This window comes from Anomalospiza imberbis, chromosome 5 (assembly GCF_031753505.1).
Source record: "Anomalospiza imberbis isolate Cuckoo-Finch-1a 21T00152 chromosome 5, ASM3175350v1, whole genome shotgun sequence".
NCBI classification, from domain to species: domain Eukaryota; kingdom Metazoa; phylum Chordata; class Aves; order Passeriformes; family Viduidae; genus Anomalospiza; species Anomalospiza imberbis.
In genome coordinates, this window is record NC_089685.1 from 31033338 (window position 1) to 31051147 (window position 17810).

At 35.2% G+C, this 17810-nt stretch overlaps 1 protein-coding gene across 3 annotated transcripts in view; it reads left to right on the top strand.

Annotated features, from left to right (window-relative positions):
- Positions 1–17810, top strand: part of SLC16A7 (solute carrier family 16 member 7) — an 80840-nt gene that overhangs the window by 54570 nt on the left and 8460 nt on the right. For all 3 annotated transcript variants that reach the window (XM_068190079.1, XM_068190077.1, XM_068190078.1), the window contains 2 exons: positions 14063–14206; positions 15777–16589. In XM_068190079.1, coding sequence (XP_068046180.1) covers positions 14063–14206; positions 15777–16589 — 957 coding nt within the window. The remainder of the gene's footprint in view (positions 1–14062; positions 14207–15776; positions 16590–17810) is intronic.

Consider the following 17810-nt stretch of genomic DNA (forward strand, 5'->3'; position numbering starts at 1 on the left):
GCTGATAGAAATCTGTGGATCTGTTATGTTTTCTTATGTTCTGTGAGTGATTTATAAGTTAAATACAGTTCAGTCTCTTCGTAACAAGATCCCCAAACACTTTTCTTATCAGTATCAGCTGGCAGCACCAACTTTGTCATGCTGCAAACCTTACTCATACTGCTCTCCTATGGAGGAATCCTTTGCTCTTCCTGGAACAGAATTCACCTGACTGAAATTTTTAGTTATTTTAAAAGGATGAGCTTCTCTGTTCCATATATATTGCTTCCAGATTTGCAGGATTTCCCAATAACTCTGCACCAGCTTTCAAGATTGGACTGGCACAAGAGAAGGCAGCAGATGTCCTATTGGCCTTCACTAGAAGGTGGAGTAATCTTATGTCTTTGGAAGTAAAATTTCACTCAGAAAAACTTCTAGAGCAATGCTGGTCTAAATTATTTGAATTATTGGCATGTACCCAACTTGCAATATTAATCTCTCCATATTGTGGCATTGCCAAACTTTAAGTGTATGTAATAAAGTGCATGAGTCTGCTATTACTTGCCTCCTCAGAATAGTTGCAAAAGTGCAGGAGGTTTTACTTCTCAATATTTAACTTAAAGACTGTCTTTAGAGGAACTATACAATCCATAAGAAACCAGGATTTCAGAACAGTTACCATTAAATATTTGATTAAGGAACTTAAGGGTTTAAAGCTAGAGAGAAGGAACATCTTGACTGATGATGTTACTCTCTTATCAGAGACATTTAAAATACCTGCCTGAAACTCCATTCCACATATGGGCATTGGTACTTATCCTGCAAGAAATCCTTCATTTAAAATACCTTAGTGATCTCATAAAGTTCAAAGTTAATTTTTTTTCCCACCTACCTAAAGTCAGTATATAAACAGGTTTATATATTTATGCAAATATGTTCATCCTTAGGTGTGTTTGCAACATCAAGATTTCTTGACAGTGTACCTTCAATGACTTATATGATTCCAGAAGCATTCATTAAAATTTCATTTTTATTTATATTCACCTTAAGAAGACATGATCCATAAATGATTCATATATTTTTCCCCAAATAAAATATAAATAAAATATAGAATACTAGCTTTGAAGATTTACAGGATTTGAGCAAAGCTGGTGCTATTCACTTTATTGAAGTAATCATTGGATAAAACTCCTAGCTTATTTGTTAGTAACTTTATCTCTTCTTCATAAACAGAAAACAAAAATCTAAGGACACAGTACAATTTGACCTTAAGTATAAATCTCCTAACTTCAGTTTTAATCTATTGGATTCCATAGAGCTCCAGTGCTGCAAAGTTCTCTGATAAGTCAAGAATCAGGCACTGTAAGAATTATTCATTGAAGCAACAGATTCTGTAACAAAATATTTCCAGGTAATGACCTGAAATTGTATGATTCTCACATGGGAAAAAACATAGTCAATATTGGAGATGATTCTAAGGGGCTCATGCCCCCTTACATGGACAATCACTCGGAGCACTACACCTCATGGAATGAGATGTGGCAGTTCATCTCAGAGAGAGGTTCAGTGTGTGTTAGGTGACTGTGTATGCAGTAATAAACACCCCTTTGGGCATGTACTAAAATAAGAAACTGTAGAGTTGCGAGTTTCCTTAAGACTGTTTGGTGATGATATGCAATATGATACCTAATAACCTTGGAAAAAATGTTTGTAATTATTTTGAGCTAAGAGGAAGAATTAGTTACTGGTATTGCTACACATTTATATTATTAATTTATTTATTTCTATGTCAGAACACACTAAAGATATTTCAGAGTGAGTTTTTTGAAGAGTTTTAGTTTAACTGAAAATTTTGAGGTTTGAAATTTTTATTTCAGCTTGGGAATAAAATTGATGTTAAAGCATAAAGTTGGTCCATGCAATGCTTTTTTAAATTTTCTGTTTTAATTGTTCCTTAAAAATCAACTAGCATGCCAGATAATATATGTGGGAATGATTCCCTTGTCTTTTACACAGCACCATAGTTTATACCTGTGGAAAGAGTGTGCAAGGTTACATTTGCCATTGTGATTTAGAAGCTCTTAATATTTACTTACTCAAATGTAAACAGTAAGCTGAGTGCAAAGCACTTGACCCTATGCTCAGAGAACCAGAACTGAAGTGGCAAATGGGGTTAAGACAAGAACAAATTTGTATTATGGAATTTCTTCCAGATTATTTCACCTGATGTTATAAAAAATTACCTGACAAGGTGTTCAGATATACACATTTCCTAGATCAGTCAAAGTTCTGACCAATTTCTTTCCAGTAAGATGTATTAAAACTTACTAAAAGAAACATAGTTACTCCTGTAGGAAGAAAATATTACTTTCCTCAGTAAACCTCAGTAATATTCTCCTCACTGGCACACATGGTAAATCTTTGCAGAAGTAGATATATTTCATTGGATTATTTTAATATGTTCTTGCTGAAGAATGTCAAGATAATTCTTTAGTGGAAAGGTGGCTCCAGAAATGCATGATGCTTAGGCAGTATCTGTAATACGAATAATGAAAAGCCTGTGTTTTAATGGGCACTAATTTATTTTGAATTTATGATGCATCGCAGTCATTAGAAGGAAGCTGCTTCATATTACTAGATGGAGAATAAGATTTCTGCCTGTGGCAGGTTGTTTTATTTCTTCACAGCAGGTAAAAAACCCTGCCTTGTTCAAAAGCCACACAAATACTATCTTCAAGTGTAAGATGAGACTAGATCATCAAGCCCCTTCATGTTGTTTTTTGAAGTAGAGTTCAAATATTCCTTGTTCATGTAAGCAGACCCAATCTAGAATTTCCTACCCACACACATTCAGAAAATCTTGTCTATGGAGGTGCATACTCTGCTGCTACAAGGGAAAGGACTATGTAGACTGTCTAGAGAATGTTATGAACATTGTTTCCTCTCTAGCCCAGCCAAAATGCAAATGCCATAACAGCCTTTGTCCAACTCCCTCATAATATATTTCTTTTCCACTGTCCAAATCCCAGGCATTTTCTATTAATTTTTCATGACTCTTTCACTCCTAACTTGGTCATCATTTATGCCAATTTTGATTGAGTCCATAAAGTAAATGGCATGTGAGTCTCTACAGAGAACAATTAAAAAATTTGAAACTGCATCAAGTAAAGCTTTTTCTAAAGCAGATGGAAATCTAAAAGTGACAGTTCAATGGCAAACTCAGCTCTGATGAGAAAACATATGTGAGGTGGGTATGGGAATATGCAAAGATAAACTGACATCTACTCAGATGTAAAGATTTAAAAAATGTATCTGATTTCTCTGTCAATTTCATTGGATAGAGTTATTCTGAGACATGCATTTGTCCTAAAAGGCTAGAGAGATGCAAGGAAAATAAAATGACGAGAGAAGATTTTAGAAACCACTCTTAAATTATTGATTATTCAGTAAATTTTTTACTGAATATTATTTTTAGAAAGCAGTTCAATATGTGTTGTCTTAAATTTAAGCAAATTGAAAATCATAGGCTCATAGAATAGTTGGGTTGGGACACGTTCAGAATTTTGTATATGTTGACTGAGTTGTCCTCAAAATTTCCACTTCTTTTAGGGTTTAATAAAGGCTACTAATTTGAGTACAGTTGAAATGAAAATGCATTGAAAAAATGGAAAACATCACATAAACTTTGATATTGTTTTTGATCAAGTTATTTTGATAACTTTTTGCTGTTCATTACTCTAATTCTGATTTTTTTTTCTTCATGTTTCTAGGAATTTAACAGTTTATATTGCTTTTTGTCTTTTTGACTAGGAAGACAAATAGTCAGTGTTTACTCTGCATATCGTTCTTTAATTTAACAGATTTTTCTTTATATAAGCATGTGCTATTTTTTCACTTGTCTGAAAATAGGGAAAAAACCAAAGCAAATGAAGCTCCACAAAGAGTCCCAGTTTTAACTGGCAACTGAATTGAATAGTGTGAAAAATGCAAATTCTGTGTCTAGTATGATCCCATTAATACACTACCACTGTCTGTACTTACACTCTAAACAGGTGTCAAAAACTAATGAGAATGCTTAGTTCCCATTTTATACGGTATCGTTAAAACACATCTATTTTAAAGATACCTCTTCTGTTTCTTTTGTCCTTTTTCTTCCCCACATTCTTCCCTTTTCCCTTTTCCCTCCCTGTTCTCATTCTCTCAGCATATTGGGAACTACAAATTATTAAATATTTATAATATTAATAAATATAATATTTTATTTTAGTATCAAATTATTTAGAAATTATCTAACTTAAGGTTTGTAAAGGAGTTTGGGAAATTGATACACTTAGACTTTTAAATGTTAGCACTGAAAGACAGTATATGCATTTTACTGGATATTAGTAAAAATCATAATTTAAAAATGTAATTAAAATGATAAAATAATGCTTTAGGGTTTTTTATTCTATAAAATAGAGTTTAAGCCTGATGATACTGATGTGTTAAGTGCATTTGGAAATATTCTTACAATGTTCTTGACAAAGACATAAATACAATGACTTCTCTGGACACTTCCAAGTTATAAATACGTACATCCAGATTTATACTTCTCATCACATTTATTCTAAGTATGTAGATGCGATTTAACGATCCACTTATGATCCATAATTCACAGAAAGAGGTCCACAGAAACATCATAGGTAATAGATGCAGTATTTTCAATTTGAAGTTTAATTATACAGTTCAAAACTAAGAACAGAAAGGAATATGATAAAGGAGCAACTGAGAGGAAGCAAGTGTCTTGTGCTTTCTCTGAAATTACATATTATTGCCTGCAACAGTATATAAGGAATAATTTCTAAGTTCAGTTAGTTATAATATTATTCTGGAAGAAAACAAATAAACTGTAGGATGGGGTGAAGGATGGAAATGGGATATTGTATAAACTTTAATATGATGGGCAATTTATAGAAGACAGAGAAATCTAAATGACAATATTAATCTTAACTGAAGTTTGCTGGATTTTTCAGTGTAAATGCATTATCTAAAAAAATTATTGGTTTGAGTTGGAGAGAATACATTCCTAAGAACTACTCAATAGCCTGGGCTATTGTATTTGTTATGACTTTTTGCTCTCTAAAATTCTGCTAGGCAGAATTGACAAGGTATTATTCTGCTTCCAGGAAAAGTAGCCAGGGATGTTTTAATGGTTATAAAAATAATGAATGATAATAGGGAATAATAAATAGAAAGTGGAGGGTAACGAGCATTTACAATTATTGTGTTCACATGTGCATACACACAGGATTTTAGAAAAGGCAGCCATTCCTCAAAGAGGATGGAAGAAAGAAAGAAAAAAAGGAAAGCCTTTGTAACTATCCAATAACATGGTTTCGGAAAAATTTCTATGAAGAAATAAAATAAATATTTGCATGAACTCTTCAGTTTGTTTTTTTTTTTCCTTTATTGGGGGTGGGGGTGGGTTGGCTCATTTTTAGTTCCCAACAGTTATCTCTTAGATTAACCGCATATCTCTTACTTTCAAGTTGCTATAATTCTAATTTTTACAGTGTTATAGTGTAACCTCTGTCTTTTTTTTTTTTTTTTTTTAGTTTTATATGTACAGATAATCGCCCCCCCCCCCCTTTGAAATAGCAGAATACACAGAACTTGTTTGGCAATCTGGTTCACAGTTAGCAAGCTATAAAGAAAAGTTTGATAGCTAAAAATTGTAACCTGCTTTGGAAAGGCACAGAGTACTAAACACTGAGTCTTCAATTAGAAATTTTTGATTTCTTTGAAAGTGAAAGAGTGAGTTCAGAATGTTTCAGGTGAAAAATACCTATAAATAGGATAAATACCTTCTAGTACTCCTGGAAAAAAATAACTCATTTTTATCATTGAGTTCATCAATCAGATGAGGGAAAGCACTGGGGTTTTTTGTTTTGTGTTTCTGTGAGTATGTAGTCTCCATGTCTGGGAATAGCAGTTTTTTAATAAGATTATTTTTGAGACTGAAAAACTATTAGATAGAAATACTGGTTAGCCATAAATAAAACTCTAGTTTCTAAGTAGTACTAATTTCCCTTTGTTCCCTCAAAGTAGACCTATTAGGATTTATTTTAAATAATCAGAAATGGGGTACTTTAAGTTCATGTGCTCAAACACAGATATTACCAAATTGAACTTAGCCTGTCATTTTAGCCAACTACAGAGACAGAAGGATAACACTCCAAAGATGATGCCTTTTAAAAAAAAACCCACTACACATTTTCATAAGAACATTTGTCTCATGAAATTCCAAATGAATCCCTGAAAGAAATGGAAATTTAATTTATTATTACACTGTATAGTGTATACTATTTATATACATTACATGTAATATACATTTATGGATATTTATATATTAGAATTATTATCTTTACTGTATTTCCAGGGAAGAATAGTGAAAAAGTCCTTGTTTGGTTTTTCATTTGAAGAACAAGTAGCTTTTAATGGCACAGGTTCATTGTGCATTTAACAGTAATATTATTTATGTGAAATTCCCAACACATTTTTTGACTCAGAAAAGCTGTTTTAAATTTAGATTCATGCAAGCCTGTGACATCCTGAATACTTAACTTCTGTTAAATACTTAGCTTTAAAATTCATTGTCTTTTCTTCTGCAGAAAACTTTCATTAATTTTTTCCCAGTACCTCATTATTTGCCAATGAATTTTCTAGTGTTCATGTTGATACACTGCATGCTTAAGTTACAAGCTGGTTGCTTTGGTTTTCTCTGAAGAAATTAGCGTTTTTCTGAGAAGATTCATTGCAATGCATACATCATGCACTGATGCTATTTCCCTTTACAGAGGCATGCAGACTGTTGTTGGAAAAATATGTGCTTTACAGGTGTTACAGGGGCTCTGTTTAAATACAACTCTTATAGGTGCTTGTGTTCCATCTCATCGTTAGCTTGTTCCCTCCTTTCTTCTTTATTGTTTTCTAGCTTTTTCTAAGTTTAAAGACTAGTTTTTGAAAATATCTATGCATGGGCTTCACTCTACTATGTGATACTGAACATAACAGCAAACCAAATATAAGGAAACTTTTAGAAAATGCTGAAATATTTTTTCTGCATCTTATTTCTTTTCATAATGAAGATGTCAATGTGAAATTTGGGCAGTTAATTTTGGGCCAGAGCTTTTTTAGCCAGTGATCATATATGTTTCTGAAATCTGCTAAGTGTTCAGTAGCTCATAGAATTGCACTAATTTCCTATTAAATATGATGAAGTTTCATATTGCTCATTTTAAAAGAAATGTCTTTTCAAAAGCAATAATTTCAAAATAAATAATTTATCTTAAAGTCTTCTGCATTGTGATCAAGTGTTTTAGCCTTTCATAAAAAAAAATCTGCAGCAGAGCATGCAAAACGTAATTAATATAAAGCATTGATACGTATCCATGTAAATAATAATCAGCATGGCTATTCCTTGATTAAAAACTGGGCATTATTCCAGCTTTTTAAAATTCATAGATATAGGGCAATTTGCTAACTTGAAGACATTTTCTAAATTACATGGTCCATAACTCCATACACGTTTGCGCCCTAACAAACAAGAAAAAAACCTTCAAGCCAAACAAGAGCTTTAATCAAAATATGTAAAGCCCTTGATTCATGTCTCTGATGTATCGCTAGAAAAGCACAAATACCAAAGCAGATCAAGTGATTCCTCCATAAAAGCAATACATTTAGAGCAAGTTCCAGCACCACTGATCACTTGTTTTGTTTCTCCTGAATATTTCATGAAAAGGCAGCTTATATTTGCAGTCAGACATATGTTTTTCTGAATTCAGCACTTCGCTTCAAAACTTGCAGGTGTAACCTTTTTGGGAGGAGGAACCGTGAGGAAGAAGCCAGAGCTGAGCACTCTTCCATCAGTCAGGCTCCTACATGTTACCACACACACAAATACTGCATTCCTTATAAACCTCCAAGGAATAGATGAAGGTCAAATTAATGTTCATTAGAGATCGAAAGATAAAAGTTTGATAGAATACAAAGCTCCTTCAGGACACCACTAAGAATGTGAGCATTCAGAGTAATGACACTGAGGAAATGTAGTTAAGAGCAGGGGAAGTGGAGAGCAAACTGTGATGGATGGTTGAGCAGCTGACTGCGTCCTTCCTGGCAGGTTGGGCTTTTAGGTGCTGAGCTCTCCTAACTCATAGTCTAACAACCCTAACTCGATGTTACACATTTCTGTTTGGTGGTATTTACTGCAAGAACATTTTTTCTCATTGCTTTCTGTCAAGGCTACTGTGTTATCTAGGTTTATGGAATCAGTGCAGCCAGTTGTAAATGTTATATGAAATGGAAAAAAAAAATGCTACCAAATTTACAGAGGAGCTACAGAGGAAACTTTACAAAGATTCTTGAGCTAATTTACTTGTCTGCTGTTACACAAACACATGGGAAATGTCAGAAATGCAGGTTACCATTCCCAGAAACATGATAAAGAATACAAATATAAAAAATAATGGAAAAATAGTTGCATGACTTTTTAATATTTTTATTTTTTTTTCTTTCTAAAGCCTGTCCAAGAGTACTAAAAAAATTTAGCCAAAAGCTTTTTAATGAGAGATTAAACTGTCACAGAATGCATAGTATTTTGTCTTAGTCCTACTTGAGAAAAACAGCACATTTTGAAAGTATTTTCCAAGTTAATGAACAGGTTTTAAGCATTTTGAGTTGCTTTTCCTCTGAATACCAGAGATAGAATTCCATTAGCACTACTAAGAACTTGCTTAAAGCCTATGTGATCGTATGAGTTTTCTTTAATGGAAAGAAAACTCATATTATTTAATATTTCATATTAAATATTATAAAATTTATAAATATTATTTAATTTTTCTTTTTTTTTTTTTAAGAAAATGTTGGACTGATCTTAGCAAATAGTTTATACTTATATTAATTCTTGTAGCTCCTTGGGCTTTTCCAGCCTTGTAGTAAACAGAAATAAAAGATAAACCTTGACTGGAAAGACAGCTGCATTGACTCTGCAGAGCAGATGGCTGAAAATGTGTTTAAACCACTTGACAGGATGCAATCTACAATGTAGCATTAGTGCAATTTGAAATATTACTACATTTATTTTCAACTTCTTTCATAAATTCACTTCATTTAAATAAATATCTTATTGTTCAGACTGAGTCATTTCATGTTGCTTTGGGTTGATGGCACTATGAACACTGTAATGACATTGCCAGTATATGTTAAAAAAATTACCTTTTTATCAGGAAAGATTATATCTAGTTCCATACTAAAATTAATGGAGGTAGCAAAACAAAAAGCATGAATGCACTGACAGTATGCAAGAGAAATTACAGGGTGATCTCTAGTTATATCACTGTATTACAGCAGTGAGAAATCAAACTAGGACTAATGGAAGAGCTCCTCCTAGAAGCTATGCTAAGGCAGGTGGAGAACAGGGAGGTGATTCAGGACAGCCAGCACAGCTGCACGAATGGCAGGCCCTGCCTGACCAACCTTCTGTGATGGAGTGACTATATCAGTGGTCAGGGGAAGGTTTACAGATGTCATCTCACTGGATTTCTGTAAATCCTTTGGCCCAATCCCCCACATCCTTGTCTCTAAAGTGGAGAGAGATGGACTTGATGAGTGGACTCTTAGCTGGATAAGAGTCCAAATTGGTCGGACAGCCACATCCAGAGGGTAGTGGTCAATGTCTCAGAGTCCTGATGGACATTTGTGACACATGGTGTCTCTCAGGGGTCTGCACTGGCACTTTATTTATTATTATAATAAATTATAATATTTAATATTTTCATTAATGACAGGGATGAAGGGATCGAGTGCTCCTTCTGCACATTTGAAGATGACACTGAGCTGAATGGTGCAGTTGACGCACCTGAAGCACAAGACCAGCCAGAGGGACCTGGACAGGGCTGAGCAGTAGGCCCATGGGAATCTCATGGGGTTTGACAAGACCAAGTGTGAGGTGTTGCTGGATTGGGGCAAACCCTGGTGTCAGCACAGGCTGGGGATGAACAGATCGAGGGCAGCCCTGCTGACAAGGACTCGGGGGTGCTGGGGGAGGAGAGGCTGGACATGATCCAGCCATGGGCACTCTCAGCACAGAGAGCCAAACGTGTCCTGGGCTGCATCCAAAGCAGCGTGGGCAGCAGGGCCAGGGAGGGGATTCCTCTCTGCTCTGCTCTATACTGCCCTTATATTCTACAAGCTGCAGTGGTGCATCCCTCTGTGAGACCCTCAGCACAGGAAGAACACTGACCTGTTAGATCAAGTCCAGAGGCCACCAAGATAATTAGAGGGATAGAGCATCCCTCCTGTGAGGAAAGATTGAGAGAATTGGGATTGTTCAGCCTGGAAAAGAGAGGGTTGTGGCCTTCCACTACCTGAAGGGAGCCTCCAAGAAGGATGGAGAGAGACTTTTTGCAAATGATCTTAAAGGGTTTGAAACTAGATGACCTTAAAGTCCCTTCCAACCCAGGCCAATCTATGACTGATGGTATGATTTAGTTCCAACCCCCCTGCCATGGACAGAACACTTGCCACTAGACCAGATTTTTCAGAGCCACATCCAGCCTGGCCTAGAACACTTATGGGGGTGGGACAGCCACAGCTTCTTTAGGCAACCCTTTCCAGCACCTCACCAGCCTCACAGGGAAGATTTTCTTCATGACATCTAATATAAATGTACTCTTAGCATCCACAACTTCTCTGTGCACAAGTGCAAGTGCTCTTTTGAGCCAGTGAAACAGAACATAGGTGTCACAGTATTATAGACTTTGTATGAAACATCACAAACAGCTCCAAATTGCATGATCCCATCTCTGCTCACACAACTGAAATAACTTTTGCCACTTTTCCCTTGGCACAATGACAAACAATGTGAAAAGCGACTGTTTTTTCTTGTCTTATAAAGCACAGCCCTTCCTGAAACTGCTTTTCAGTGGTGCTGGTTACAGTTGCTGTCTCACAGCCTGGTCCTTTGCCTGAAACACAAAGATATAAAGCAAAAATACAGCTGTGAGAGTGTTAGTATATTACGATAATGGTCTTAAATTTGGTTTAGGGAGTATATAGTCTTTTGTGGCTGATGGTTTGCAGGTGTTAAGGGAGAGACCAGAGTAGATATTCTTATGGGTCTCCTCACTTAACATCTGTTATGCAGTTACTTCAGGCTTTGGGAAAGTAGATTCAGAGATCCAGCAGTCCTTTAGTGCATTAACATATGTTAATGTATAGCAAGTTTTTGTCAGTGTAATAGTATTTAAACAGCTTAATCTTCCTTTGTCTAAAAAGAAATAATACACAAGGAATATAGACCTATGCTGGCATGTGAGCATTGCTTAAATAATTGTAGATGTTAGATGTGATGTGAAATTTGTACAAGGTTATAAAACATATGATGGCAGGCAAACAGCTGGAATTTATGTAGAAACATCTATATTAAGGTATGAAAATGCATTATTTTATGAGATTCCATAACAAAGTGTATGCACAGATGTCAGAATAAAATGTTTAACCTACTTATCACATTGGAAGAGTGTCCTGGATAATTTAGGGAGCTTAAACTAACTTTGTGCCTTGTACAACAATTAATGTTTCCCACATGTACAAATTTTAAATTAAAATACTGGAATATACATAAAGAAAACCTCAAATTAAGTGGAGCTGTGGTGCTAAGTACATATCATTAACTTAAAGAAAACAGCTCACAGGGAGTATTATATTTAAAGGATTTTTAAATTCATGATACATTCCAAATTTATGTCATTTGAAAGTATAGAGTCAGGCTCAGACAACCTATCTAAATTAATGCATCCATATTTGAGCTCAGCTATTAGGCCTCGTAGGTGAAGCTGACATTATATGCTTTTATCTGGAAAGCTGTGACTTAAAGTCCCAGCCTAACTGCTGCAGTGAAAATCTGCAGAGATGAAGTTTTCCTGTTCCTGGTAAGGAACTGTCTGTTAGCAAATACTAAACAAATTTTTCATTTTCAATTTTGTAAATCCTTCTATCTCATCACAGTAAGAAGAACTGGGAAATTATTTTTTTAAAAAATTAAAAATAATTGTTTTGATATGTCTTAAGTGAATACTGTTACAGTGTTTAGCAAGAAGGACAACTAGATTTTTTTTACTGGCCTTAGATTTTTTATTTTCAAACTTATAGCTATTATTTGATACCGGGATGAAACTTTTTGCTTTGAGTTAAAAAGAGATTTCCAGTTAAAAAGGTCTTTTTATATTTACTCAGAGAAATTATTTCTATTGTTTACATATTTCAAAAGGGCTTGCTTTCTAACTCAGACACGAGGCAACCACTAATTTTCCAAACACAAATTAAAAAAAAAATCTTGTTCTTCCATGTTTCACTGCTTTCTTCATATGGTCTCAAAGGGGAAAGCCTTGCTTGTCACAGTTCTGCCTAGTGGTTCCCCTCAAATGGAAATAAAGAAATGTTAGTTATGTCATCATATAAGCTGTCAGTTAAATGTTTTAGTGCTTCATACATGTTCTAAAGTCTTTTAATAAATCCCTGGGCTGTTGTCTCTTTGGGTGTCCCTTCCATGCTGTGGATGTATATATTGAAGTCTATTGGCTTCAATATACACTTATGCTTAAGACTCCTTGGGACTCAAGCTATTTAATGAATATACAAACTAAGATCCAAACATCACTCAAATCTTTGCTTTCCATTCAAGCTAATTTCAAGTTGATCTCTGAATTAATGAGCTATTAGAAAAGACAGGCAGGCACAGGGCAACTCTATTGTAGAAGCTTATTTCTGTAAGGAAGTAAGGTAAAAATTGATCATTTGGCATATTTTTAAGATTTCTGTTGTGTATATGCAAATAGTAATTACCATTTTCAGCCTATCAATAATAATTTTCTAATACATTTAAGGTAATTCAAAGATTGAGTCTAAAATATAACTTTGCCTATGAAAGCACACTTTTAAATTTCATTGGATTTGGCTTTTCACTGCATGAAGTTTCTGGCATTTATTCCTTTAGATATTAATAAAAACAGAGACTTAAAACTGTTACCAGTATAGTGAATAACTTGCAGTGATCTCAGATGCAAATCAAGGCATTCCACTTTGTGCTGGGTACCTGTTCTGTCTTAAGTTTGAAATGCATTGCTTTCTATGATGTTGGGTTTTTTGGGTTCTTTGCTTTTATTTTTTAAATTTTTTGAATTGGATAACTTCCGTTATTGCAAAAAGTAAGACTATTTGTAATGGTTTGGACCAAATATAGTGCAATCAGATGCTATGCAGGTTTACCTAAAGAGCTTTGACAACCTCTTAATCTTGATATGTAGCACACCATCTATTTTAGCCATGGCTGTTCAAAAACATATAATGTATGTCATGCTAAATTGCACACTAGCTGTTTGGTTAGTATGGATGTAATTATACCATAAACTGAATTGCAGTTTAAACTGAAAAATGGACCTAGAGCAATATTTTTAGATTTTATAGGTTTTTATGCTAAACCACATTTTAGATTTTCCCAGACAGTCTATAGTTATCTTGCTGTTTATTAACACTCCACTGTTGAAGATGTAAGGGAAAGAAAGTCTCAGGGGCCAGAGATTTATGTTCTGATTTGACAACATTTTTAAGCCTATGGTGGTTCTAAGTAGGGGTGCAGGACATGCTGCAGTATTAAGTAATTTTAGTCTGCTTGCCTGGAGGTTCCTCCTGCTCTGTGGAGTTTTGATACTTGTCTCATACTTGAAATTCTTCAATCCGCACTTTCAAAACTTTCATTGACCCATCTTGGTATTGATTGTTCATGAACTGTAACAATCCCTCTTGCTTGTCTTATGTCTTTAATCTTTTTATCCATCTCCATAACTAATCAATATTTATATTGTCATGGAGGCAATATATCCACATTCAGTCTTGTGTCTGCAAACTCAGAGTGTTTGTAAGACAGATTGGTATAGAAACAGTTTAACATTTTCTGGGATGGAAGAGGAAAGCATTCCAATATGTTGTAAATACCAAGATAGAGTTACCTCTTATGTGAAATTGCATTTCCTTCTACCAACAGGTCCCATAAGCAGCATTTTGGTGAATAAGTATGGTAGCCGGCCTGTGATGATAGCAGGGGGTATCCTGTGTTCTTTTGGAATGATTGCATCCTCTTTCTGCAATAGTGTCCTTGAGCTGTATATATGTATCGGTGTGGTTGGAGGTAAGAGTCCTGTTTAAAAGGCTATATTATGTTATATCAAACTATTTCTAATGTTGTTCTACAAACGAGCCTCACTGATCAAGACTTCTCTGTGTACAGATGCAATCCAAGAAGGTAGTAAGATCAGTTAATTTCATCTACCTAAACTATCTAATCCTTTAAATTAACTGGTATGATGTTAAATTATTTCTTAGGACAATTCACAAGCAACTAGTGAATTTATTCAATAAATGCTGTATGTATGTACTTTTCCACATTGCACTATAATTAGGGTATAAAAGTTGATTGGCTCATAACAGCACTTGTTACAGTCATTTGTGTACAATTTCACATTCGTTGTTTTAGCTTTCAGTGATGTTGCACTGCAAACAGTGTGGCAGAGGTTGGCCAGATTCTAGTAGAATTGTGAAAGCTTGTACCAGCTGTAGGTTTTTTTACATACACATACTCTCACAGAAAAGTATAACAACTTTCAGTTCAGTAGTTTCCTGTTTAAAATCCCCCAGGGTCAATCACCAAATAAAATTATTCATAATCATCTATCACAGGCCTAGATATCACCTAAAGCAATGACTTAAAGTTATTGTAATGGCAGTAGAATAAAGAATCTCCTTATTAAAAGTTGTGTTTTTTTTTTTTTTAACTCCCTTTTCAGAGTAAGGAAGGAGAGGTGAAATATTGGCAGGTATAAATGCATGAGATAATACCTGTATATTCAGGCTCATCTTCCTTTATGTTGTGACAAAAGGAGTCCATTTTTATTCAGTGATTAATCCTTAAAAGTCTTATTTTTGATGTCCTAAACTCGATGCCTACTGAAATAGTAACATCAGAGTCTGGGAATGGGCCTATCAAGGAAGAGAGTTTCTCTCTTGTACTATCAAGCAGATCCATATTAGAGTTTATGGCTTAGATGTCTTAATACAGAGAGAAGGCCTAGAGGTTCAGCTTTGGGTTCAGTTGATACATGTATACACTCAACTGATCTGAGTGGGTGGTCTACTCCCACATGTGTCCTTTACAACTTCTTCTTATAGTGACCTGGGGAAGGAGAGCTGAATATGCTGGAAAATAATTTGGCATTTTATGCTCCAGTTTTACAGACAAGTTGGATCTTAATTAGGCTTGGAAACAAGAAATTAGGAGATTTATGCATTTAAATAAATCCTACATTCATTCTAGCTGAGGTGACATTTAATAACTTTTGTTAAATGAGCCAGGAGAGAATTGTATTATAGTTTAGCAAATATAAAAATGGTGAGTCAAGGCACAGATACAATCATTCTTCTGTATGTGATTCCTCTGTCTCTATCATTGCTGAAACACAAAAAGGAGTTTTGGCTTTCAGTGCAGCACTACAGGGGAAAATGACCAAATGCCACCATGACACACTCTTGGTATGAACACTCATAGACATCAGTGAGGCTGTATTTCATTCTTTGATGCTAGTAGGTTTCGATTGAGAATCACTGTATTGGATACTGGTCATTTTAAAAATAACTTGAAAGAGCTGGGATGTATTTTTCACTGCATGACCTGCAATAATACTGTCTTTTTATGTGTTGTTTAGGTCTGGGTTTAGCATTCAACTTACAGCCTGCCTTGACCATGATTGGCAAGTATTTCTATAAGAAGCGTCCCATCGCTAATGGATTGGCAATGGCTGGAAGTCCAGTGTTTCTGAGCACATTGGCACCTCTCAATCAATTCCTCTTTAATGCTTTTGGTTGGAAAGGAAGCTTTCTTATTCTGGGAGGACTTCTTTTGAACTGCTGTGTTGCTGGGTCACTTATGAGACCTGTTGGACCAAAGAAAGTCCCTCCTGTGAAAAAAGATGTTGAAAAAGGCACAGGAGATTCTGCTTTGCACAAAAACAACAAGAAGTCTTGTTGGCAAACTATGAATAAGTATCTAGATCTGTCCCTTTTCAAACACAGAGGGTTTCTGATATATTTGTCCGGAAATGTCATTATGTTTATTGGTTTCTTTGCTCCAATAGTATTCTTGGCTCCTTATGCCAAGCACAAAGGAATTGATGAATATTCTGCTGCTTTTTTGCTCTCTATCTTAGCCTTTGTAGACATGTTTGCTAGGCCTTCCATGGGACTTGTAGCAAACTCCAGGTTTATTCGGCCAAAGATTCAGTATTTTTTTAGTTTTGCTGTCTTGTACAATGGTGTCTGCCATATCTTGTGCCCTCTGGCAAAAAATTACACTGGCTTGGTGATATATGCTGTATTTTTTGGGTTTGCATTTGGAATGGTTAGCAGTGTTCTTTTTGAGACATTGATGGACCTTGTTGGAGCTGCAAGATTTTCCAGTGCAGTGGGACTTGTCACCATTGTGGAATGTTGCCCTGTGCTCATAGGTCCTCCTCTAGGAGGTAAGAATCTATTTATTTCCATTTTTTCAGACATTACAGCATAATCTTGCAATGTAACATTGAATTAATATAAATATTGTTCTTAATGTTTTCACTATGACTAGAAATGCACCATTACAGCCTGATAGTAAAAAATAACTGTATCAGTTTCTTTTGTCCAACCTAGAGGCAGCTTGAAGAGTGCTCACTTACACTTACTTAAACAACTTTATCACTATCTTTAAATAGAGAGAATAGGCATTTCCAGAGAGGAAAAACTAACAGGAAAGTGTCAGAAGGAACACAGGCCTGCTCAGCATTTTAGGCAGGGTGCACACATGGTGGAATTCCATCAGGGTGCTGTGGGGCATTGTGCCCTGGCATGATTTCACACCCCAGCTCTGCTCACAGCCAGTCCTTTAGCCTGTTTTTGTAGCCAATAGATGTGGGCAAGGCAATGCAGAGGGTGAACTGACTGAAAGATGTTAGCATCGCCAACTTCTCTTTTCAAGTGTAAGGGGAGCTTAAAGGGAGCCTGGGTGTGTTGCTTAGACTATATTCGTAACACTTGGGCTTCTATCAGCAAAAATGAACAGTATTTTCAGAAAGTTTTTTCAGAAAGTATTTTCTGTTTGCTCTCTTTTTTCTCAGTATTCAGTAATGCTGATAGTAAGCTTTATATTATTGAGATTTCTGATGATATAAGAGATTAAAAAAATAGATTCTCTAATTTTATTGAGAATCATTGGTGTGTATCTAGGTGTGTGTTGCAGTATAAGCCCAACAATATAAGAATATAAAGATAGTGAGATTGCCATCCTAATGAACATATAGTGTACCCACATTAGCACTGCCTCAGAAGTCAGCAAGATTATGTGTGCCAAAAAGAATTTATATATACCAAAATACTTCAGATTACTGTCAGTATTTCTATGAAAATAGCATTGTTGTGTGCAATTCTGAATGTACCAAAACATTTCCACTCACTTCAGTAAAATAATATTTGTACAAGTAAATTTTTAATACTTCTAAAGACATTCCATATTTTTCTCATAATTTAACATACAAATCCACTTTGGCAAAGGTAGAGCAAAATATATCCTCACACAGACTCTTTCTATGCCACCTAGTGGGGGGTCTGAGTCTGTAACCACAGGAGTCCAGTCTTTTCAGTCAGATTCTGAAATCAGTATCAACTCAAAAGATAATAAATCCAATATTTATGGAGCAGTAGATTCCACA